General features: G+C 42.2%; 1 protein-coding gene across 1 annotated transcript; it reads right to left on the reverse strand.

Moving 5' to 3' along the window:
• On the reverse strand, positions 1–24317 carry top2a (DNA topoisomerase II alpha). Its single transcript, XM_029629356.2, has 35 exons — positions 24125–24317; positions 23331–23477; positions 23009–23099; positions 22806–22869; positions 21399–21544; positions 21176–21273; positions 20829–21041; positions 20449–20622; positions 20031–20132; positions 19420–19557; positions 19152–19290; positions 18789–18946; positions 18205–18330; positions 17803–17913; positions 17362–17467; positions 17096–17205; positions 15830–15922; positions 15552–15666; positions 13860–13981; positions 13488–13636; positions 12973–13204; positions 12526–12660; positions 12033–12233; positions 11594–11789; positions 11220–11317; positions 10916–11053; positions 9882–9965; positions 9045–9224; positions 8722–8851; positions 5902–6060; positions 3579–3744; positions 3348–3403; positions 3105–3233; positions 780–1009; positions 1–563 (listed from the first exon to the last, which is right to left on the reverse strand). Exons 1-35 carry the CDS (start codon positions 24140–24142, stop codon positions 432–434), a joined length of 4686 nt encoding a protein of 1561 aa, XP_029485216.1. The 5' UTR covers positions 24143–24317; the 3' UTR covers positions 1–431.
• Between the last annotated feature and the right edge of the window lie 598 nt (positions 24318–24915).

A 24915-nucleotide genomic window follows, 5' to 3' on the forward strand; every position in this document is an offset into this window, starting at 1 on the left:
TTAACAAGCAACTACTTTATTTCCCAAAACAAATATAAAAAGGACATCCAATTAAATATTTACATGACAAGACAGAACATGAATAAAAAGATGAAAACCGAAGACTGAACATGTAAGTTAAAACTAGTGAAATTATTCAGCATAACATTTGTCAAAGTTTGCAAGATGCGTGAGAATAATCCTTCATAGGACATCGTTGTTTGTTATTAGCTTTTAAACAAGTCTTAGTTTTCTTCCAGGTATGATACAATTCTAATATAACCAGTCTTCTGTGCAAAAGCAATCAAGACTTCTAATGTTACAAAGCAAAGCCATAAATGGCCAAGCGGCAGTGAAGTATATAAAAACATTGATTCATTAAAAGGGACTTCAGTTGTAATATCCTTGATAACAGGAGACATTGACCATATAAGAGAACAGGATGCGCCAACCTAAAAGTCCTCATCAGAGTCAGAGTCAAAGATGTAAGCGACGGGTTTCTTGGCACGGACTGCTTTGTTCCTGGGAACCACAACCTCCTCATCTGATATATGGAAGCTATCATCATCCCACACTTTTGTTTTCTACAAGGAGATGCAGGAAGAAGAAAACATCCAAATTGAATTTATTTCAGAGTGAGGGATCTGACATGGTGGGAGGGTGCAAACCTGAATTCATGGTTAACAAGCTTAAATCGATATTTTCCAGCACCATGTCAATTGTAAAAAGTCTCAGGATATCATTGCATTATCAATAACTTGGCTCACATCAATGCTAGAACCGCCACGGTTTGGACTCACCTTGCTGGCGACGGTAGTCTTCTTGCCCTTGATGCGGGACATGAGGTCATCAGAGCTTCTGTCCGAGTCGTCACTGTCCAGGGCCTTGCGCTTGGCCGGCGCGGCCTTAGATGGGGCATTGGACGAGCCCTCCGAGTCGCTGGTGTCAAACGACGGGATCTTCTTGGTGGCGGTTTTGGAGGCTGGCGTGGGCTTGGACAGAGCATCCATGATGGACGGCTGCTTCGCATCTGGAGGGGATGATGGGGTTAGGAGTCTGTTCAGAATAATCCCTCAATATAACATCATCCAGGATATACAACATGTAAATATACAGTTAACTGCCAAAATAAAGGAAACACTTCAGTAAATGAGGGATACAAACTATATTGAAAGCAGGTGCTTCCACACAGGTGTGGTTCCCAAGTTAATTAACATTCAATCATTCTTACGTTCGATGTTCCCTCTTAATTATTTTGGGGCACTGAGCAAATTTTAGGTCCTACGAGCAGAAACTTGAATGTTGTGAGAATTTTGTGCAACTTCTGGTGCACATTTACAGTGAACATTGAAGCTGTACCCTTACAATTTAAGACAGTGGCCAATAGCCTATTCGAGCATAATGTAGTGCAAATCCAATAACATTCACATGGAAATGGCTTTAGATTACTATGATATAGCCTATATGTGGAGTTCAATGCAGGTCTACATTGCATGAGACTTAAAAATGTTTGTTCTTTTACATTATGAAGGGCTTGACATGAATGACCTTTTACTTGGTCTGTAACACCATAGGCCAAATTGGTGACTGTAAATTGCATCGTATGACAAACTACTATACAAAATACAATGAATTATTATTACCATACAGAGAATTAGACAATGTAGGCTACCCCTCTGTCTATTGGCTTATTTGCATATTCAAGCCTGTCTCAAAATACAAAACTGCTCCTTTAAGACTTAAACTTTTTACCGGACTGGCTTTTCAAAGACTACTTGAAAATGTAGCCTACACGTTTTGTGCTCTTGGAGGAAGCAGTAACTCCCAATTTCTGACCTATATACACTTATCTATAATTTGGCTAATAATTCACTAACTATCAAAGAATATTAACAAATGTGCACCTCCGAGCCGAAAAGCACATTCACTGACAAGCTGATTGAAAGACCGCTCATCGGCTACCCCTGCCAATAGAATTATACTCTGTCGAGCTCTGGCTCAGCATACAACAAAATCACAGACTCAATCCTGCAAAGTTCCATTTGTTGTATTGAAAAGGGGCCGATATAATTAAGCAATAAGGCCCGAGGGGGTGTGGTATATGGTCAACATAATACAGCTAAGGGCTATTCTTACGCGCAACGCGGAGTGCCTGGATACAGCCCTTAGCTGTTGTATATTGGCCATATAACACATACTCAGAGGTGCCTTATTGCTATATTTCAACAGGTTACAAACATAATTAGAGCAGTAAAAATAAATAAATGTCGTCATACTCGTGGTATACGGTCTGATATATCACAGCTTTCAGGGTTCCATCCACCCAGTTGATAATGTTGATTTAATCACAGGAAAAAAAAAAACATACTGCAAAGTAACGGGGCGAACTTAGTGAAGTAAAACTTCTTGCGCCTGCCTGGCATTTCTGCGTGGTTTCCTGGAGGTGGTGCACGGCCACACACGCACGCAGCTTAGAAGGAACATTGCTTACGTTCATGTATAAAAATTCCCACTCTTTTGTCTACCATGGCTAGAAGAGCTCTGACTTCAAAAGAGGGGTCTCAGAGAAACATAAGGGGGGGGTTTAAAAAGCATGGACTATCAAAGTAGGGCCCAGGCCAGATCTCAAAATACACGTTTTTAAATGAATATTACTAACAGCTTGTAAACTGCACAATTCTATCGCCGATGCTGAGAAGCAGGCTTTTAAAATGTTCCTTCTCAGGGCCCGAGACCCGGTATGGGGGGTGTCCCTAATAAAATTTGCTATCACAAAATGGGTCACCGGCCCTAAAAGTTTGAGAATCTCTGGTTTAAAGGTCGTGTCTGTTACAAGATCTCAACCAAATTGATCGATTATGGGAGTTTCTGGAGTAGCCGCCTGAGACAGCATTTCCCACCACCACCAAATGATGAACTTTGTCATGGAAGAATAGTGTCGCATCCAGCCACGGTGCATTAATGCTGTTCTGGCGGTCTTGATGACCCAACGCCCTATTAAGACAGATGGTGTTTCCTTTATTTTGACAGTTACCTGTACACGTTTTATTACTCATTGAAGCAGAAAGCTAATGTCACAACTACTGCAGTATTATCAGTACAGAGCTAGAGGTGTTCTATAGTACCTGCAGGCTTCTTCTTGGCGGTTGCTGTTTTCTTGGGAGCTGCTGGTTTCTTGGGAGCTGCCTTGGGTTTGGCTGCCTTGGGTTTGGCTGCAGGCATAGAGGCCATCGCATCATCGCTATCAGACTGAGCTGCAGAACATAGAAACAAGTTTGGATTACATTTTCAACTGTGCTAGTCCAATAATCACCTTAGTTGTCTGCCACAGTGTGCCATTGGGGTGGGAAGGTCTGGAATATACTTACAGCTGGATTTGCTTTTAGCTTCACTTACAGTCGCTGATTTGCTTTTCACCATCTTTCTATATGAAGAGATAGTTTGACTGGTGTCAGGATTCGCAATTAAATAAAAATGTGCAGAGTTTAGACTATTGCTTACATAGGCTTAACTCACTGCATTACCCCCAACAATTATCACCCGTGTCACCAGGCCTACAAAAAATTCCTGTTAAACTATACTGTTCATCATAGACTCACTTGGGCTTAGGGGCCTTGGGCGGTGGAGAGTCTGCCTCGCTTTTATCGATCGCAGCGTTGGCCTCGGGGAAAAAGCAGTCGTCATCAACGGGCGCTGCCTTCTCGGGGGAGCTCAGCCCACAGCCGAACTCATCCTCACTGCTGTACAGGTTGCAATTCACAGCAGCTTTGGGAAAAGACAACACTTGTTGCATTATCACTGCATGAACACTAATCACAAACCCAGCTTGTTGAAAAGTTGGTTAATACAGGTTTTTGATCAGAGGCACAAAGTGCGGCTAGCTGGCTACCTTTTCTTTTCTTACTAATCAGGCCACCCAGCAACTTAGCAAGCGACGAGACAAGACTAACTACCACAAAATTTGGGAGAAAAAGGGGAAAAAAAATAGACCTTAAATAAAGTTAGTGCAACACATGCTGTTAAAGGCAGGCATCCCTTTCTACTCCTGTAAAAAATAGCAACTGTTAGACAGCATGTTACTGTTAGGTTGTGCCAAAATAACAGCTTCCTGTATGGAAGTACGAGAGACATGGGAATGTCCTCAACATACAGTAAGTAATCAAGCTAAGTTCTGAGACAAGCCTAATCAGAAGTGAGTAGTACAGCTAATTACTCAGAGGAAGTGTCTGGAGTCTTCAAAGACCCCCAAATCATGAAACAGAACAAGCAGCCAGACATAACACTTGAGGCACCGGGACTGTCATATTGCCTGGTGGGCTTGATGAATTACACGCGAGCATGGGATGCCAATGAGCATATAAGTGACTGCTAGGTAACGCAATTGCCGATTTAGAACTGTTTGGGTGGTTTAGACTAGGGATGCGACAAATGGGAAACAAATTGTAATGTTTAAAACTGACATACGAAAAAGAAAAGAAATCCACAGAATTATGCTCGGGGTAGTCTGCCTAGCTTTCGTTCTACTAAAATGTCTTGGTAAGTCACGATATACAGTGGGGAGAACAAGTATTTGATAACCTGCAAAATCAGCAGTGTTTCCTACTTACAAAGCATGTAGAGGTCTGTCATTTTTATCGTAGGTACAATTCAACTGTAAGAGACGGAATCTAAAACACTATCCCAACCGTGAAGCATGGAGGTGGAAACATCATTCTTTGGGGATGCTTTTCTGCAAAGGGGACAGGACGACTGCACCATATTGAGGGGAGGATGGATGGGGCCATATATCGCGAGATCTTGGCCAACAACAACCAGCATTGAAGATGGGTCGTGGCTGGGTCTTCCAGCATGACAACGCCCCGAAACACACAGCCAGGGCAACTAAGGAGTGACACTGTAAGAAGCATCTCAAGGTCCTGGAGTGGCCTAGCCAGTCTCCAGACCTGAACCCAATAGAAAATCTTTGGAGGGAGCTGAAAGTCCGTATTGCCCAGCGACAGCCCTGAAACCTGAAGGATCTGGAGAAGGTCTGTATGGAGGAGTGGGCCAAAATCCCTGCTGCAGTGTGTGCAAACCTGGTAAGAACTACAGGAAACATATGATCTCTGTAATTGCAAACAAAGGTTTCTGTACCAAATATTAAGTTCTGCTTTTCTGATGTATCAAATACTTATGTCATGCAATAAAATGCAAATTAATAAAAAATCCTACAAATGTGATTTTCTGGATTTTTGTTTTAGATTCCATCTCTCACAGTTGAAGTGTACCTAAAAAATTACAGACCTCTACATGCTTTGTGAGTAGGAAAACCTGCAGTGTATCAAATACTTGTTCTCCCCACTGTATAACTTTAAAGTGCTTTTTACATTTTTTAAAGGAAAGAGGTGTGCGCAGGCAGGCTAGTATTGACAGTTCTGGTCACCTACCGATGGTGGTTAATACCGCTTCAGAAGGGGCATTGCTTTACAGACAAGTATAATGCCTCCAGAGAAAGTTGTGTCTGCAGTTAAAACGCCTACCCTAACAGACAAACATGCCGTAGCGCTTTCAATGGGCCACATACCATTATATGTGAAACGGGTAATCTATACATTCTACACCGGGTAAACTATGGTAATTTCATGAGACAAACCCCCCCACCCATTCAGCAACAAAGAGTAGCCCATGCTCGCAAGACTGGCCCGAAGATAGCCTACTGTATGCCCGCGACATCAGTCCCATAGCCTAAACAAGTCTATTCTAAATGCAATAGACCAAACACACTAGTGTCATTAATGAAGAGAGAGAGCAGGCAGGCCAGCGTGAGGGGCAGGTAGAACCGTGCGCATATGTTTTACTAATCTGCATCTCGCAATGTCTTATATGCCTCACAAATTCACCAAGTAGCAATTTTTGCCTCTTCCCCTCTGGGTAGTGTCTCACCTTTGGCCTTGCCTTTAGGTTTCTCCTTGGGCATCACTGGGTCAACATCCAGTGGAATGACCAACTCACTGTCTGAGCCAGAATCGTCAGACCACGGGTTCCTCTTGGCCGCCATGGGCTTGAACGACAGGGTTGTCTGTTTGCCCAATGCCTTTGATACTGCAGGGGAATAGGGGCTTTGGTTAGTCAGTGAATCACAGATTATGTATGTTACCAGAGGACATTCTTGAATTGTGGCGGCATTTGTTATTAAAATGTATGTGTGTATAACTTCCCATTCTAAAACCAACTAATATGGGATATACACTATTATGATAACATTGTGCCACCAGTAGGAGTAGTAACAGTGGTAACAATGACAAATTGAGGATTTTCTTAAGAGGCGACAGAAGCGCAAATCTAAGGTCATAAACCCTTACAAAAAAGAATTCACTAAAGTGCTATGACTAATATCCCAACGTTTCCTCTTCATTTAACACCAATGACACCATTTAGACACGAAATTATCAATGGAATCCTCAAATTTCTGACATACTAAAATGGTACGATAAGTGTATTTTATATGGTGACCCTCCCCTGATAAGTGTGCCAATGGAAGGAATGCTCAAAATCCTTGTATGTATATTTATACATCTTTGTAATGATCGATTTTCAAGGCAGTATCATCAATGACAAAACTTATGGACACAATATTTGTACAAAAAAAGTAGTATTTTAATATCCTTTGTTTTTATTGATAATATGGCAGGTGTCAAACCCTAGTGGCCACATTGTCTTTACAGAGGTCTGGAGGGCCGAACCTAAAATGTATTATTTCCTCTACGTCAATATTAGCTAAAGTAGTCCTCTATACTAGAGGTTGACCGAATGATTTTTCAACGCCGATACCGATTATTGGAGGACCAAAGAAAGCCGATACCGATTAAAATCGGCCGATTTTTAACATTTATTTGTAATAATGACTATTACAACAATACTGAATGAACACTTTATTTTAACTGAATATAATACATCAATACAATTTAGCCTCAAATAAAATATTGAAACGTGTTCAATTTGGTTTAAATAATGCAAAAACAAAGTGTTGGACAGTAAAAGTGCAATATGTGCCATGTAAAAAAATCTAAGTTCCTTGATCAGAACATGAGAACATATGAAAGCTGGTGGTTCCTTTTAAAATGAGTCTTCAATATTCCCAGGTAAGAAGTTTTAGGTTGTAGTTATTATATGAATTATAGGACTCTATACCATTTGTATTTCAAATACCTTTAACTATTGTATATTCTTATAGGCACTTTAGTATTGCCAGTGTAACGGTATATCTTCTGTCCCTCGAAGTATCATTACCCATCGCTCCACAAAAGCCACGGCCCTTGCAGAGCAAGGGGAACCACTACTCCAAGTCTCAGAGCGAGTGAGGTCACCGATTGAAATGCTATTAGAGCACCCTGTTAGCGCACCCTGCTAACTAGCTAGCCATTTCACATGGGTTACAACAGCCTAATCTCGGGATTTGATTGGCTTGAAGTCAAACAGCTCAATGCTTGAAGCATTGCAAAGAGCTGCTGGCAAAACGCATGAAAGTGCTGTTTGAATGAATGCGTACGAGCGTGCTGCTGCCGACCATCACTCAGACTGCTCTATCAAATCATAGACTTAATTATAACACACAGAAATACGAGCCTTAGGTCATTAATCTGGTCGAATCTGGAAACTATACTTTCAAAACCAAACGTTTATTCTTTGTGAAATCCGGAACCGTTCCGTATTTTATCTCACGGGTGGCATCCAGTCTAAATATTCCTGTTACATTGCACAACCTTCAATGTTATGTCATAATTACGTACATTTCTGGAAGATTAGTTTGCAACGAGCCAGGCGGCCCAAACGGTTGCATATACCCTGACTCTGCGTGGAATGAACGCAAGAGAAGTGACAATTTCACCTGGTTAATATTGCCTGCTAACCTGGATTTCTCTTAGCTAAATATTTTTAAACCTGCATTATACCTCTGTGTATTGATTTCAATGTTTATGGTTAGGTACAGTCGTGCAACAATTGTGCTTTTTTTCGCAAATACGCTTTTGTTAAATCATCCCCCATTTGGCGAAGTTGGCTTTCTTTGTTAGGAAGAAATAGTCTTCACACAGTTCGCAACGAGCCAGGGGGCCCAAACTGCTGCATATACCCTGACTCTGTTGCAAGAGAAGTGACAATTTCCCAAGTTAAAAGAAATTCATGTTAGCAGGCAATATTAACTAAATACGCAGGTTTAAAAATATATACTTGTGTATTGAATCCCAGAGGTAAAAAGCTGTCTTTCTGCCCCTGAACAAGGCAGTTAACCCACCGTTCCTAAGTCCATCATTGAAAATAAGAATGTGTTCTTAACTGACTTCGCCTAGTTAAAGAAAGGTGTAAAAATGTTTAAATCTTCCAAATCGGTGTCCAAAATGACAGATTTCCGATTGTTATGAAATCGGCCCTAATTAAATCGGCCATTCCGATTAATCGGTCGACCTCTACTCGATACACCACTTATCGAATTTGATGCACCCTGTCTAGCTTTCATTTCCATGACTGTTCGCAAGCTGGACAGAGTGAAGAGACTAAATGTAGGTTCATTGAAACAGTCTTACTGAAACCACCCGCGGGCCTGGTTGAACATGTATGTTCAACACCCCTGATCGATATAATAAATGTAAATACTTGTGTTAAACTTTCTAGCATACAAAATAAATCCCCAAAACATGTCACTACACCTCTACTGGAAGCGGCCAATGGGGGATGATTCTGGTCAAATCAAATCATTATCCTCACCTTTGTTCTTGGCTGGTGCTTTAAGTGTCTTGGTCAGTCGTGCTCCCAGGCTAATCTCCTCAGCAGCAGACGGCTCTCCGTTCTCTCCTCCATCCTCATCAAACTCCATCTTCATCACCACTTCCTCACCCTAAAAACAGACAAATATCAAAATTGAATTATATATATATATATATATATATATATATATAAAATAAATAAAAGTAATAGTCAATTACCATCTCCAACAAGTTTCTTTACCAGTGAACTACATAAAATCTAAAAAATGATTATTGTAGTCTAGTTACGGTTTAACACAAAAAGGTTCCAGAAGAGGCACCGACCTTTTTGCCTTTCTTGACAATGGCCTTCCTGGTGGCCTCAACCTTCATGGTGCTGGTAATGCGTGGGATGACGCGGCGTCCCTGAGGCGTGGGCATGGTCTCCAGCTTCACCTTGCCCTTGCCAGCCTTTCCCTTCACCACGGGAATGCTGGCGCTCTGCCGATCCTTCTCCTCCACACGCTGTGGAAGAAAACCCAGAGTCAAATATATTACGTGACAGTGATGATTACTTGACCCAGGTGTTAGGAAATAACAGAACGTTATAGAATTATACTTGTTCTTATGGAATGAATGACTATTCATGGGTTGCACGTTTCGTCACTATTGTTTTGAATGTTCCTTTTATGGCCGATTTAGGACTGAGCATTCTACTCAATGAGCGCTGATTATTTGTCTGAGGCTTGGAAACACGATGACAATTAGTAGGAAAAACTTCTGCTATCATTGTGATTTCGCCAGATTGACAAGATGGAATATAACTTTAGCTAGCAAGCAAAGATTCAGGGGACAGCACTGACTTCGCTAGCTAACGGCAACATTGACCTCTATAAAGTAAATTTGACGACAATGACGGAACATTTCTTTCCTACTAATTATTTGCCAACTTTAGCACGGCCCTCATATTTCCAAGCCATCTGTAATTTGCACCAATATGACTCCGGAGGTCCATAGAACATTCATAACGACGGCCACGATGAGACCAACTGACGGAGAAGCATCCGATGAATAGTGTCGTTAGGGAATGACAAAATGTTATAGAATGAGTGGCGCCGTTATAACAGAATGTTACAGGAAAGACAATGCTACAGAATGACGTGATTGGTCATGTCATATTACCTCCAGCTCCTCAGTGAAGGCAGCGAGGTCCTCCTTCCAGAGATCAGCTGGGGCCTTCATCTTCACTGTATTCAGTTCGGTCAGCTGCATGAGAGGAGCGAAGTTACGGCAAATTTAGTGCATCAGTGATGTTCTATCGATTCCCTGGGTGATTTCATGGTTCAGTTATTGGCGTTAAAGCAGGCAGAAATTCACACTGTGATAAAGTCGCTCACTACACTGGAAGTTAACAGGAACATGACTGTTAGACTGCGAAAAAGTCTATGATACATGTCAGATTTCATAACTCTGGAGGTTGTCTTCTTTCCAATGAGCTATTGATAATTGTTTTGCAGCATTCCCAACTCGAGAAATGTGCCATTTAAAGGAGGGCTTTAATCCAGGGTGCATTGCATGGTACCATTGCCAGAGATATTAAAGGAAGGAGATAGGAATCCAATGAATGAAGGAACGTATAACATCATGCTGAGTCACGTGGCTGCTAAACTAGTCGCCATGCGAGCCCCCTCAAAGTCAATGTATATGTTGAGAAATGTGCCTATTTTCCTAGAGTACGCAATGTCACGATTCCAAAGCTATACGATACTACAGATAGCAAGTTAATTATCTCACATCTATCAATATTGTTTTGAGCTAGCACCCAATAGCCTCCCCTTCACTCTGGAGAGAACTCATTGTCCCATAATGCACTGCGTGGCCCATTGACGTAGCATGGGCAACGTCTCCCCATCTCCTCAAAAGTATCTGCCGTTACGAGTGTCGAACTCCACTCGGAGGAACATCGATCTGCAGGTTGAACATGGTGAGATGCTAGACTCTTAAATTAATAGCTGTAAAATTGCCTAAACTGCACTAACTAGCTACTTTAGATACCAATATTGTCTTTGGTATTACTGTGTAGCCATGTTTGCTTGCTACCTAGCCAGCCCATAAAGAGCATTGCATTCTGGATTTTGTAGTTGACTTGAACTACAGACTCACGATGCTACAAACCCATTTATAAAACCAAAATGAAACATTAGTTCACAAATGACCTTGGCATCCCTCTGTTTGCACAGCTCCTCTTTCTTCTCCTTGGTGAGGTACCACATAGGCATGTTTAACAGGTAGTTGTAGTCTGGCCCAGTGGTGTCTTCCTCTTTGTCCTCATCATCCCCCGTTTCCTCCACAGTCTTCAATAGGGGAGACAAATAAAGTCAACTTACTTTCCTGGGTTAAAGCTACCATGTACGCTCATGATATCATAACTGTGGGTTGGATGTTGGATTATATGATAAAAGAAAAACAAGACAAACAAATTAGGAGTATGGTCAGATATTGGGGAATGAAATTAACTACCGTGTCCTTCTCCTGAGCCCCTTTCCAGGCCTTGACGGGGTCGGAGTCGTAGCCCATTTCCGTCAACATGAGGATCAGCTGTTTCTTTGGCTTGTTCTCTGGAGAAAGGGCGAGACAGACATACAATGGCTACCTTTAAAAAAAAGCAAGAAACAAAATGTCACCCAACCAGTGGCATGGGCTTTTCATGAAATTCACAGAAATAGTACAACAGCTAACATTGCATTGCCTATGCCAATCTGAGGGTGAATGAAAATACAAGAGCATTGTGTGTGTGGACTTGAACACAGAATCAACTGTTGGATGTTTGCAGATCTTACCCTATAGGTAAGCAAAAATAATTGTCAGGGGAAGGAGACAGCGCTGATACCTACCGATGATCAGGGTTCCCTCAATCTTCTCCAAGATGAACCGGGCCTGGTTGGTGAGCTTGGCACTCTCTGCCCCCAGCATGCCAGCCAGCCAGTCCTTTCTCAGAACGTAGTACTTCATCCTTAACTCAAAGAAATCCTTCAGCACATCTTGCACCAACTCATACTTCTTCAGGCTGCCCACATGGTCAAACAGCACCTGAGGGGCAAGGAGAGAGGTTATTCTGATAGATATAAAACATCACATTGAATGTTCTGCTTGTCTACGGTCTTGTTGCAGTACTATATTTCTGGGGAATGAGTAGTACCCTTCAGAGTTTCAATTTAAGACAAATTAAAACAATCATTACAAAATGGAGCCAGAAGTCAATAATTAATTATACGGTGGGACTAAACATTATTCGAGGGAGTAGTAGCATGTTTGGGGTAGGGTGATCATTACCATTGAGTTGCAAGTGAGGGACTGCTGCAGCTTGAAGACCTTGTGCAGGCCAGCCGCCTCGGCCTCCCTCAGCCTCTCCTCTGTCATTGTGACCACGAAGCGCACCGTGGTGTCCGTGTGGTACTCCCTGTAGTCGGTGATGAGGGCCTGGACCTTCTCTGTGCCGTTCAACATGGGCTCCAGCACGTTCTCCTTGTAGGTCTGAGGGAGAGGGGAAGACGTGGAGAATTTACCTGGGTTGTGTTCAGTAGGTGGACATGTTTATGAAACAGAGGTATAACCTGAACTTGTCAAATAAGAACAAGATTTACGTTTTCCGTTTGCAAAGGGCAAACAGATAACTAGATTCTAACCATTGTTCTTATGGATCCAAGGCACTACTATGCTACTGTATATTCATATAGCAGGACAGTGACTTGACAGAATTCTATCAAGTAAAGATAAACCACCCAACTGATCTACCCAAGACCAGGGTATAAAACTATGTACCAACCTGTGTCCATGTCTTGACGGGTAGCTCAGAGATCTCAATGGTGGTGCTGTCGATGATGGCCACCTCTCCACTGTTCATGTACTGATTCGTCATCAGTTGGTCAATGGTGCCTTTGAAACCCTTGTAGCCGGGGACCTGAACAGAACAAGTCATTTTGTTTCCGTTTAAATCCTTGAGAAGGAAAGGTTTGATTGGGAACTTGATTGTAACAAAACGTCAATAAACTATAACTGGATCTGAAACTATGGGCCAATCCCAAACCTGCAAAGGAACAGTCACTAAAACATATTTTATCTAGATTTCACATCCAAAAGAAATACTGAGTATGGATTAGGCCTTGATTGACTCGTCCTGTACACATTCTGAACGCATAAAGGGCATTCGATCTTAAACCCATCCCAACTCCTAGCTCCCATTTATATAGGCCTTTAATGAATCTCCCCTCACCAAAGGCAGCGGCTCCTCCCCGTTCAGCATGCGGTGGATGTTATTGACGATCTCGCGGACGTCGAAGTTGGGGATGCGGCTTGCCCAGCCCGTGCCGATGCCGTCGGCGCCGTTCACTAGCACGGTGGGGATAATGGGGATGTACCACTCAGGCTCCACACGTTGGTTGTCGTCATAGTTATACTTCAGCAGGTTGTCGTCCACCGCAGGGAAGAGTAGACGGGCCAGGGGGCTTTAGGGGGGAGAGAGTAGTCTTACGTCACTGACAAACACGGCAGCCTGGCGAACACAGTGGTCGAAACTGTGCTAATGTCAATCTCTGGAATTGAAGTGACCTCCTAAGCCCTTCGTCTATGTATCGTTAAGACCGCAGCGGCCGCTTAGGCAAGTCACATCGAATGGAGGCGATTCTAAAAGCTTCATGTCTATGTAGTCGTCGCCAAGAAACTTCACAGAACCAAGTACGCTGCATCATAACAGGGAGTGGCATATCCAGAGCACGTTGTGGCGCTGACCTGAGCATGGTGAAGATGTAACGGGGGCTGGCAGAGTCCTTGCCACCGTGCAGCCGTGTGCCAAACTGACCCTGAGGCTGCAGCAGGTTCAAGTTGTTGCTGCCCACAAAGTTCTGGGCCAAGCCAACGATGGTCATCATGAGAGAGCCCTGACAGAGAGATACAGAGGATGACAGTCCATTCTGAAAGAGGTTGAAGACAAACTAGTCTACATGTTGTAATAGTCTTTTACCATGGTATGTTAGAAAAATGGTCACTTATGAATACCCTTATGAGTACTACAATACCGATCCAACAATAAACAAAATAGAAACCAACAAATTGAGTCGAGGGATATTGAAAGTTGTCACTCCACAGTTCACTGGGTCTCACCTCTCCATGGTGATAGGCTGACATCTCGGCCACGGAACCAGCCAGCTGAGCCACCTTCACCTCCCGCTTGTCATTCCTCTTGAAGCAGCTGAACAGCACCTTCCTCTGGCCCGGCTTCAGACCTGGGAGACAACAGTATATCAGTTGATTGTGTGTATTTAGCTCTCCTAGTTGTCATGACAACGTTTTAGGACTTAATGCCAGTTGTAAACTCTCTCACGCCCTGCAATATTGAACAAAGGAATGTGCTGTGTGTAGAGAAACTCTTGCCAAAACTTCATAAAAAGACAGGGACAATATATTTCAACATCCGATGATGAGGGGTGGAATATGGCAAATTAATGTATATTTTGTGATGTCATTAAAAGTATCAGAAATACTGTAACTTAGCTGTAATGTTTCCACCCTATAGGATGTTCATACAATATGAAGAATGATGAAACGGTTTGAAAAGATAGAAATTTGAGTTCAGTCTAATGAGAATGGTTTTTCAGGTCTGTTGCACACTAAACCACACCCATAATGAGGTCAGAGTTCGTGCCTACTTGATGGAACTGCCCTCCACGGCCAGAAGGCTTAATAGGACTAGCTGAGAATTTAAATAGACCAGAGAACAGTCCACAGGTTGAAGTGGTTAAAACTACCAGAAAGACCAGAAAATGGTAAGACTGAAACTCAACTAGAGAAGGTGAAGACTAAAACATGCACCGTCTGCAGCTCTGCATGTGAAGGAGTCTAGGACAATTGACCAAGACACTAGGGAAGAACAGTATCCTTCCAACAAACATTCAAGACAAAGAAGCCCACAACTAAGGACATTGTGACCTTTGGTGGACACCCAGAGACTTGCATCGAACTACTTCTCGTAGACAGACCGAGTGGTTTCAGAGACAGAGAAAGACATCTAAGCGTAAATACAGGTTGCATTTCTAATCCAAATGAGCGGTTGTTAGGGTGCCAAATATTCATATTTACGGTGAGCATAGTTTCTAAATGCATGTACGATAAGTGCTCGCTCTCCCACTCTCCTGCTCTTTATCTTTCACCAGCCCTTTTCTGTTGGGTTAGTCCACTAGGGACTTTATCACATTGTTAGTAATCAATAACCTATACAGTGTGAGTGTGTGATTAGTTATTTATTTACTAAGGCAATTTGTGTATCGCTGATTCATCAATTAGGTTAGGGTTCGTGCAGATTTACGCAGTTACCACGGTGCGCTTCGTGGTCACAATGACAGAGAAGAGGCTGACGAGGTATTAATTAATAACTGACTTATTGATGTAAGAGATATTTATAATATCTTTAGAGTTGAAGTTGGGAGGTAGTAACTCGTTAAAGAACTATTCCTGTGGTGCCCAAAATTCCTAATGAGTTAATCGTTACTTTAATCGAGTAATAATTAAATATAGTAGGTAATTATTCAATAAATAACAGTAATGATAGTTCAAGTCTATATAGTTAATGTTTCAAGTGGTATAGATTTATATATTTCCTGGATGAACTAAGTAACTGTTTATAGCGAAGAACTTTGGCTGGTGCACTGTAAAACCAACAAACAGTTGCAACAAAAAAAGGTTGGTTTGCACAAAAAACATACAATTCTTTTAAATACATTTTTTGCAGCAGGCACTACCCTCTTTAACAGGTACTGTTTAAGGTCAACTTGAAATAACCCCCTTTCCACCACTGACCATCGACCAGGCAGGGGAGGGACCTCTCGTTGTCTGAGTTAGAGAACATCACAAGCTCCTTGTTGACAAAATCATTGTAGGACAGGGACTTTGTGGCTTGACCATACAGATACTCCTGGAACACAAAAAGACAGAAGGTGGTATGACTAGGCTCATAAAAATATAATTACTAGAATGAGCCACCCATCACGGAGCAGACTTGACTGGGAATATCTGTTCTACCAATTCCATTTCTATAGTTGGGCTGTCTAAAGGGTCAAAGGTCACCAGTGATTTACCTCAGGCAGGTTGTGCTCCCTGCGCTGGCGTCTGTTGACCATGAAGCTGGTCAGCCACTCTTTACGTTCCTCAATCTTTTTCTTGCTAAAGGCCTAGGGAGAAAAAAGGGGAAGACTCAATCACAGATGATGAAACTACCACTATAGGAATCATAAGCTAGGTTTCAAGCCAATTGGCGACAGATCGATGCCAGTCTGCTTGACTCATACGGCACGCCAAGTGACTCCATGCCTGTAGAAGCAAACCAATTTTGTGAATGGGGTGGTGTACATAAACTGGCCACGGAACATACATTTCTCTCTCCTGACTGCATGTGCTGCTGCAGGACCAGGGTTTCCCAAACTATGTCCTTTGTCCACCCAGGGAGGGGGCCCTATGGTTTTTGCCCTAGCACTACACACATCGGATACAAATAATCAAAGCTTGTTGATGAGTTGGTTATTTGAGTCAGCTGTGTAGTACCTGGGCAAAAAGAACATTTAAAAAAAAGTTAACCCAGCGAGGCACCCAGGACAGTTTGGGAAACCCTGGCCTAGACAACCAAATAGTTGTTTGCTACATCAACTTGCTTGTTTCAGCAAGGCGCAACAAAGTCATCACATTGTAGTCCACGTTACAACAGAAAGGGACTCAACGACACGAATGCCCGGCCGTCCGGTCTTCAGTCAGCCATTTGTTCCACAAAGAAAGATTATCCATAACCATTGGTTACAGCCCTACCTATTGGTTTCGGCGCATTTTATTTGTCATTTCTGCATGTTCTAGACAGCAGTTCAGTGATCAATTGGACAGGCAGGTTATATGCCCCCCCCCTCAATATTTACTGGAAATATGCATGAAGATAATTTTATTTCATATGCCCGTAAACTCTTGCTAAGTTGTACTACAACATGAACATATGATCACGTGACTCATTTACCTTGAAATAGTTTATTTTATGCATTTGCAGTTTCCGCTGGAATTGTCACATAATTCATTTTACATACACAAAAAGATTCTACCATGTTGTCGACCGAACAAATTGTCTTCCCACATTTATGTAATTGTACCGACAAGTCATGTTTCCGTCAAAACAACGTGAGGTAAACATGTTTTTATACGGCATGACTTCTCGCATAAAAAGGTGGTTATAGACGGCGAAAGATTCTCCAATCAAAATATAAAGATCTGCTGATTGAGAAAGATCTTGGTTTGGTCATGGGAGTCCATTTCTTTTCATTCAACCTTTATACAGGGATTCAAATTAGGGTGAATGGCCAACGTACCAGGGTAATTGCCTCGTCGTCGACAGGTCCAGCGTACTTGAAGGGAATGCGATGTCTCCGCATGTCAGAGAAGTACTCCTTTGCTTCCTTCGAAGTGCTAGTACCCAAACCTGGATAGATACAGGTGGTGATGTTAGAAGAACATCTAAATATATGGGGAGGGGGTTATGGTAAAAAATAAAATACACCTTAAGATTTGGGGCAGGTATGGGAAAAATACGAAGTGGCTGCTTACATGTTCAGCTTCACTACCACAGGGCACAAACCTTTGTAGTATTTTATTTTCCAAGATTTGATGTTGGGCTGTAAGTCCTTCCACTCGTTGAACTCTGGGATGCTGTAAAAGGACAGCTCCTGCTTCTTGTTAGTGGCCTGGAAGAATTCAAAAATTGACATTTGACTCTTTGCTATACTTGTTAATATTAACCGATCTCTATATTTGCAAAAACCTCAAAATGCTTGCTACTGTAAAACTATAATATAAATACAGTATGCATTTGTTAGTTATGAAATGTCACCAACAGATGGCACTGGCGTTGCATGTAAAGACTAGTTCAGGAAACTGTACAAGCAAGCTTCTACGTTGTCGACATGGCTGTATTTAATATAGCTGGATTAAAAATTGATGTTCACTATGGGGAGTTGCCCTGAAGTATCACAGTGCCCAAAACAGCAACCGTCAGTCTCAACTGGACTGTACCATGTACCTTGATGATGGGGGTGATGAACTCCTCCAGGAAGTTGTGGCGTAGCAGTGAGGGCCAGTTGTGGTGGATGAAGTTGATAAGCAACCCCTTGATGTGAGAGCCATCCAGGTCCTGTCAAACAACCACACAGGAGAGCATCAATGATCTGAGGAATGTTCTGTCAGTGAGACAACTGGTCTACTCTGACTAGGGCCATTAAGATAAATTATTATTTCCGTTCTAGGAGTAGAGCTGCTTTACTGGCTAAGTCACCATGAGAAAAGTATCTCAATCAATAGGACTTCATGACTAAATAAAGGTTACAGTTAAAAACAAAACATTCCAATGAGCTACACAAATATATTAGTTCACAGACAAAAAGCTCTAAATTCCACAGAGAAATTGCCAGTAGACAGTGCAGACCTGATCGGTCATGATCATGAGTTTGCCGTAACGCAAGGACTTGAGGGATTCTGGGTCGCTGTAGTTCTTCTTGTATTGCAGCCCCAGGATCTTGATGACGTTGTTGATCTCAGCATTATCCATGATCTGACACAGGATACACACAGGGATCAAACTATTAACAACTAGTTCAATAGTGGACGACCACAGCAGATGCCTAACATTCTAGAGGTTGAGGCCCTTTGTAAAACATATGGTGAGGATCGATTCACTCATTCATATATCTTTATGTACATATTCTTTATCCCTTTACACTTGTGTGTATAAGGTAGTAGTTTTGGAATTGTTAGGTTAGATTGATTACTCGTTGGTTATTACTGCATTGTCGGAACTAGAAGCACAAGCATTTCACTACACTCGAATTAACATCTGCTAACCATGTGTATGTGACAAATACATTTGATGTGATTCAACACAGAACAAAAAAAAATTCCCCATAGCGATAATAAAGTCATTATCAATTGCATTCCCAATTATGCCCAGCAGAGCCTTAGAGATATCTATCTAGTGATCAACTTCAAAAAAATATTTATGCCTGTTCTGACCTGCTTGTGAGTGGCTTCCCGCACGTTGAGCATTTTTCCCCTGAGAGGGAAGACTCCGTAGCGGTCTCTGCCCACCACGCCCAGACCAGACACGGCCAGAGTCTTGGCCGAGTCTCCCTCCGTCAGGATCAGAGTGCAGCCGTTGGAGTTCTTACCACCTGGTTGTAGAGAAACACAGCAACTTCACTATTTTTGAATCGTATGACATCATTACTAAGTGTAAAAGTTTACTAGATCAACAAGTTGATTGATTTGTTTTAAAACTGTAGATTATAAGTAACTAGAAGTGAACTAAGGCCTAACCTCTTAAGTGAAATCGTGACAGACTAGACTAAAATGCATATCATAACGAATGTGATTTACCTGCGTCGTTGGCGTCGTCCAGTTTGGGCACTCCCTTGATCTTGTTGTGCTTGACGGCAGAGCACTTCTTGTTGAGCTGCGTCTGGGCCTTGAACTTCACCCAGTTCATGATGCTCTCCACTATCCCACAGGAGTTGGCCTGGTTGACAGACAATAAGACATGTACAAAATGATTCAATCCAAACAAGAGTATGATATTTTGTATCAAGTGTCAATGGACTTTCTACGGAGAGAAGGAACAATGAACTTAAGGCTAGGCCTTGTTTACCTGTTTGATAAACTTGTCACTGAGGGGGCAGGTGGAACCGAAGCTCTTCTGCTGCAGGGTCATGTTCTCCTTGGTCTGGGAGTCAAAGGTAGGGTTCTCGATCAGGCAGTTGACAAAAATCCACATGTGGTTCTTCACCTGGGGAGAGGTGGACAAAGTACAATCTCATTAAAATAGTCATGTTATACAACTGTATTGTCCATGACATTTTCATCTTTGATCTGCAAATATGGCATCTCAGGGAGACTGGGTCACTTTGGTGGGGTACCTGGTCCTTTTTTTCTTAGCTTAGGTAGACCCTGGCAATAGTGGGTTCGATTCCCGGGACCACACATACACAATTATATTTTTAACTTAAATAAAGGTTAAGTAGGCAAGTCAGTTAAAATAAAATAATCTTATTTTACAATGACGCCCTACCCAGTCAAACCCTAACGACGCCGGGCCAATTGTGCGCCGCCCAATCACGACCGGTTGTAAGAGCCTGGAATCGAACCAGGGTCTGTAGTGGCGCCTTAGACCGCTACGCCACTCGAGAGCCCTAAAAATGTATTCACGCACGGCTAAGTCACTTTGGATTAAAAAAAACGTCTGCTAAATGTCAAATATACCTGGAAAGGCTTGACGACCACGCCAGCCTTGTTCTTCTTCTTGACAACTTCAATGATCTTGGAAGTCACCTGGTCTGCCACGTAGTCAGCATGTCTCCCACCCTGGGGCCAAAGAACAGGAACAGTCAGAAACCATGTATAGTAGTCCCACATATTTGTTATGCATACTATTTTAAGATTATGACTTGTGGAAAAGGAACCAAGATGGTGACATATTGAAGCCAAAAATAGAAAATGACTCCGGTAATAAAACCAAGTGGTTGGTAAGCCGTAACATTAAAATCCAAAACAATATTATCCAGTTAGAGTACATTCACGGTTGCATTCATCTTCCATACCGCAGCTCAATCCAAAACCCAACATTGTACACACACATCACAACAAAACCACATGCCCCTTAGACCACTGTCCTTTTTACCTTGGTGGTGGCGATGCTGTTGACAAAGCTGACTTGCTGGAAGCCCTTCTCGCTCATTGTGAGGCACACCTCCCAGCGCTCACTCACCACCTCATGGACCACAATGAGGGGTGAGCCCAACTCATCCACCTTGTCCTTCAGGTACAGGTCCACGTAGCTCCGGAAACTCGTCACCTGGAGGGACAGAGAGATGTTGGTAATAAAAAACCGACAAACATTGCAGTCCAACAGCATTTCAACCGTCAAAGGAATACATTTGGAGACGTCAGTATGGTCAGATTGTCCTTTAACAGATGTTATCCTATTGTTAAAGTCACTATGGCGCAGAGTAATAGTGTGGCAATCGCGCCTAGTTTACCACTAGGTTAGCCTGCACTTACGGGTAGCCTCTTGCCATTGAGGAACACGCGGACTCCCTTGGTGGCACCGGCGATATCGTAAGCCCGTCGGGTCATGATGGCCACCGTGTCCTTGTCCAGGTTCTGCATCTTGAACTTGGACAGGTCCGGCTGGAAGGTGATACACGTGAACTCGTCGCCGTCAAACGGCCTGATCTTGTGCTCCCCAGCCCGCCCCATGTTGTCGTACCACGTCTGCAGGGGCACAAAGAGAACAGGTAACAACAATTAGAATTAAGACTTTGGTAATAGGATACATCGTCACAAGCCTGAGCAGACTTCCAAGAAATTGATGTGTATTGTAAGGTGCCGTTGGTAGTTTGACCAACCTGCTTGAAGGTTTTCTTGGACTCCTTGCAGGCCGTCTCCACGGTGAACTTGTTGCTGAAGATGTTGCAAAGCTTGGCACCATAGCCGTTGCGTCCACCTAAAGATGGAGTACAATAACATGTTCTTAAAATATGCAAGACTCCTCTATTGGAATGAGAGTACACTTTTTCTTGGAGAGTAAATAACGAGTGACAATAACTGTCTGATTTCATTAAGTCTTACCGGTGACTTTCTTCTGGTCGTCGTCATAGTTACTGGAGGTGAGGAGCTGTCCGAAGATGAGAGCTGGCACATAGACCTTCTCCACCTTGTGCTCCACCACAGGGATGCCCTTCCCATTGTTCCACACACTGATGGAGTTGTTCTCACTGAAAAACACCAAGCACAAGCTCAGGTCACTTACAGTAAGGCCATACAAAGTTCATTAACTGTTTAACAAATGTCATGTTCTGAAAATTGAGACGAGCGAGCCAATAAAACACGTGACCCCTTGTAAAAGAAAATACTAAAGCAACCCTAGTACAAGACCTTACCAAGAGATTTTAGCCTTTTGGTATAATGGTTTTGGAATGACTAACACAAGGGACCTCAGTTTGAGCCCTGGTCAGGGTACCCCCCCATATTAACTACAATGGTGTCAGGAGTTGGATAGCACCATTGAAAGAGTAGAAGAGTTTTAGGCACAGTTAATTTCAGAGGCATAGTGCTGGCATTCTTTATAATTTATGTAACAATTGATGGGAAAAAAAACTAACAATTGGGGCAGTAGGTAGCCTAGTGGTTAGAGCGTTGGACTCGTAACCGAAAGGTGGCAAGATCGAATCCCAGACCTAACAAAGTAAAAATCTGTTGTTCTGCCCCTGAACAAGGCAGTTAACACACTGTTCCTAGGCTGTCATTGAAAATAAGAATTTGTTCTCAACTGACTTGCCTAGTTAAAAAAAATAAAAAGCACTAATGTAATCAAGCATATAACTGACTACTTCCATTCAGCTTGAATTCTACATTTAACCCCCCACTACCATACAAATTTGAGCTGAAGCAAGCACATTTTCTTCAGGAAATTGACCTTTTCTAGTTGTCATATTTAACTTACCTTAGTAGTGTTTACTTTGTGTGCTGACAAGAATCTATTGAGTTGCAATGTACCATAAATGTAATGCTCATATCAACCTGAAGTATCTATCTACAGAACAAGTTTTGCAGCCACATAATCCAAAAGGAAAACTACTGTTTGACAAATTATTTGGATTCACATGAATTGATTCACCGTGATTGAACCAAATCCTGACTACTGCCATCAGGGGAGAATGACTGCTCCCCTTTCATTAAAGCCACAGAAGTTGCTACATGCATTTTTAGCACAAGACAGGATTCCCCATTACAGTGAACAGAAAAATGAACATAAGTGGAAATAATTATATTTTTAAGTAGACAATCATGTGTACCAATAATTGTTTCTACTACACCAGATGCATGTCCTTCAACTGTTAAACAATTTTGTATAGCCCAATAGTGACATATACAGCATGGTATAATACACTTGAAAGTTTCCATTTCATAGGACAGCCGCCATCACTTCAGGATTCATATTAAACAGTGTCATGTTTAATATACGAGAATACTCACGCGTCAATGTTTACTTTAATGCAGGTCATGGTTTTATCTCTTTGCTTGTTATCGGCAGCATTCACTGTGGTTAGAAGGGAAATCGGAGAATAGGCACTTCACAATTTTGTAAGGGATTTTCATATGGTGAAGGTTTAACCGTACAATACACCATCCGTGAAATGAATACAGTAACATTACTCATTTAATAGGAGTTCACTCACCAAGGATCTCATCAAAGATCTTGTAGAGACCTGGTACAAAGGTCACATCTCGACAGTTCATTCCAACATCCTCATCAAACACCCACAATTGCTGGAGAGGAAAGTGAGTATGCGTTGGTGACAATTCTAACAATAAACAGGAAACAGCAACCATTGTTTGTGTTCTAAAGATAAGCATTGTCTGCTTATATTTTACTCTAATTTGACACCCCTGCCCCACAATCAAATGCGTGTATGACTCTAAACAAACAGGGCTCTGAGTTTTCAGGGAGAATATTGACAGTGTGGTACTTGTTTGATAAGGTAGCATGGCACTAGTTACCTGTGTGACAGTCTCCACAGAGCCAATGTAGGTGTCTGGACGTAGCAGAATGTGCTCCAGCTGAGTCTTTTTCTGGTATATCCTTTCCACCGACAGGCGGTTAGGGTCCTTCTTGGTCTTCTCTACCGCCTTGTTCTCAAACAAGCTCTGTGTGAAATAAAACAAATTTATAAGGGGGTAGGCACAACATAGCCAGGCTAGGGAGTGTTTCCCCTACATGCAAGGCCACAACTGCAAAATAAAACATGCTAAAAAGATTATCCTCCCACCCATCAGCTCTCCTTTAGTTGTTGGCTTAATTTAAGTAACATTAGGTCTTATGGAGAGATGACCACTCATCCAAATGGACGTTAGTATTCGATTACTCAGGCGAGTATTTGAGGGGGGGGGGGTTCCTCTAAAATGATCTGTGACATTGCTACATTGCCTACAAGGATATAAACATGGCAAATTGTCTAAAACAGTTTTATACTGTTTTTATGCGTGCGCCCCATAAAAAAAGCACCACCTGTAGCCTACACATTTTGCTTGTTGTTACTGTTCTTAATTGACTTGCCTAGTTAAAGAAAAGTTAAAAAGTTCACATTGTTGGTCAATAAAAGCAGCACCACAGTCGGAGGATCATAGTTACCTAGCTAACTACCACTTACCAGCTAGATAAAATGTAGTAAGTCATTAAAAAAAGCCACGAAAATTTAAAAATGGAAAGAAATGTATTTTGCATGAAAGTGTGTAACGTTACATCGTGTTTGTAGTCTATCGTATCGACAATATGAACGTGTTAGCCATCTTACCTTCAATGGTTCAGACATGCTTCTGCTGTATTCTGTTCCTGAAGCTTGATAACTTGAATTTTCTGAGCCTCTGACAAATTTATCTAGCTAGTTTTTAGATCCGTAAACGTTATTCACTTTCTGTCCCTAATATTTGCAACCTCTAACGGGCGCTTGTTTTTCCTTTGCTCGTAACGTTTGAAATGTTCAAACTTCGAACGTTCTCCCTCCCGCCAACAAGATGGACCTATCAGACAGGTTAAGATTTTTTCCCTCCGGCGTAAGCCAATGATATCTAACCAGAAGCATTATTATACCGCCCATTTCTAGAACAAAGAACGTTCAAATAATGGGGGGGGGGGATAAACTACACTGAATTTTTCGCCCAATCAGTGAGACTGGAGTATCATAATTTCCCTTTGATTCAGGATCAATACATTAGCTGTAGAAGTAAGGAAAGGTACTGGATCACTTGAAAGGGACTTTAGGCACTTGTTCTTCAGATAGTAAGGAGAGGGACATTATCTTTGCATGAGTGCAAATGACTAGAAATTGTATTCCAATGTTTAGTTAACATGTCATCATACTGTTGAAGCCTTCAAATAATCTTCAGAGAGTGAGTTTGTTTCCTAGTTTGTTTCCTACTGTGAGTGCTGCCTGACCAGGAGAGGGAGCCCTTTTTTTGGCCTTTGCCTTACAGGTTTGTCAAAAACGTTTGAATTATTTAAACCACGGCTCAAGGCCCCTCAGTACTAAATGGGTTTATCTCACTAGTAGGCGGTGGCCATGGCTTCATGTCCCTGTTGGTTTGT

This window comes from Oncorhynchus nerka, linkage group LG23 (assembly GCF_034236695.1).
Source record: "Oncorhynchus nerka isolate Pitt River linkage group LG23, Oner_Uvic_2.0, whole genome shotgun sequence".
In the NCBI taxonomy this organism is placed as follows: domain Eukaryota; kingdom Metazoa; phylum Chordata; class Actinopteri; order Salmoniformes; family Salmonidae; genus Oncorhynchus; species Oncorhynchus nerka.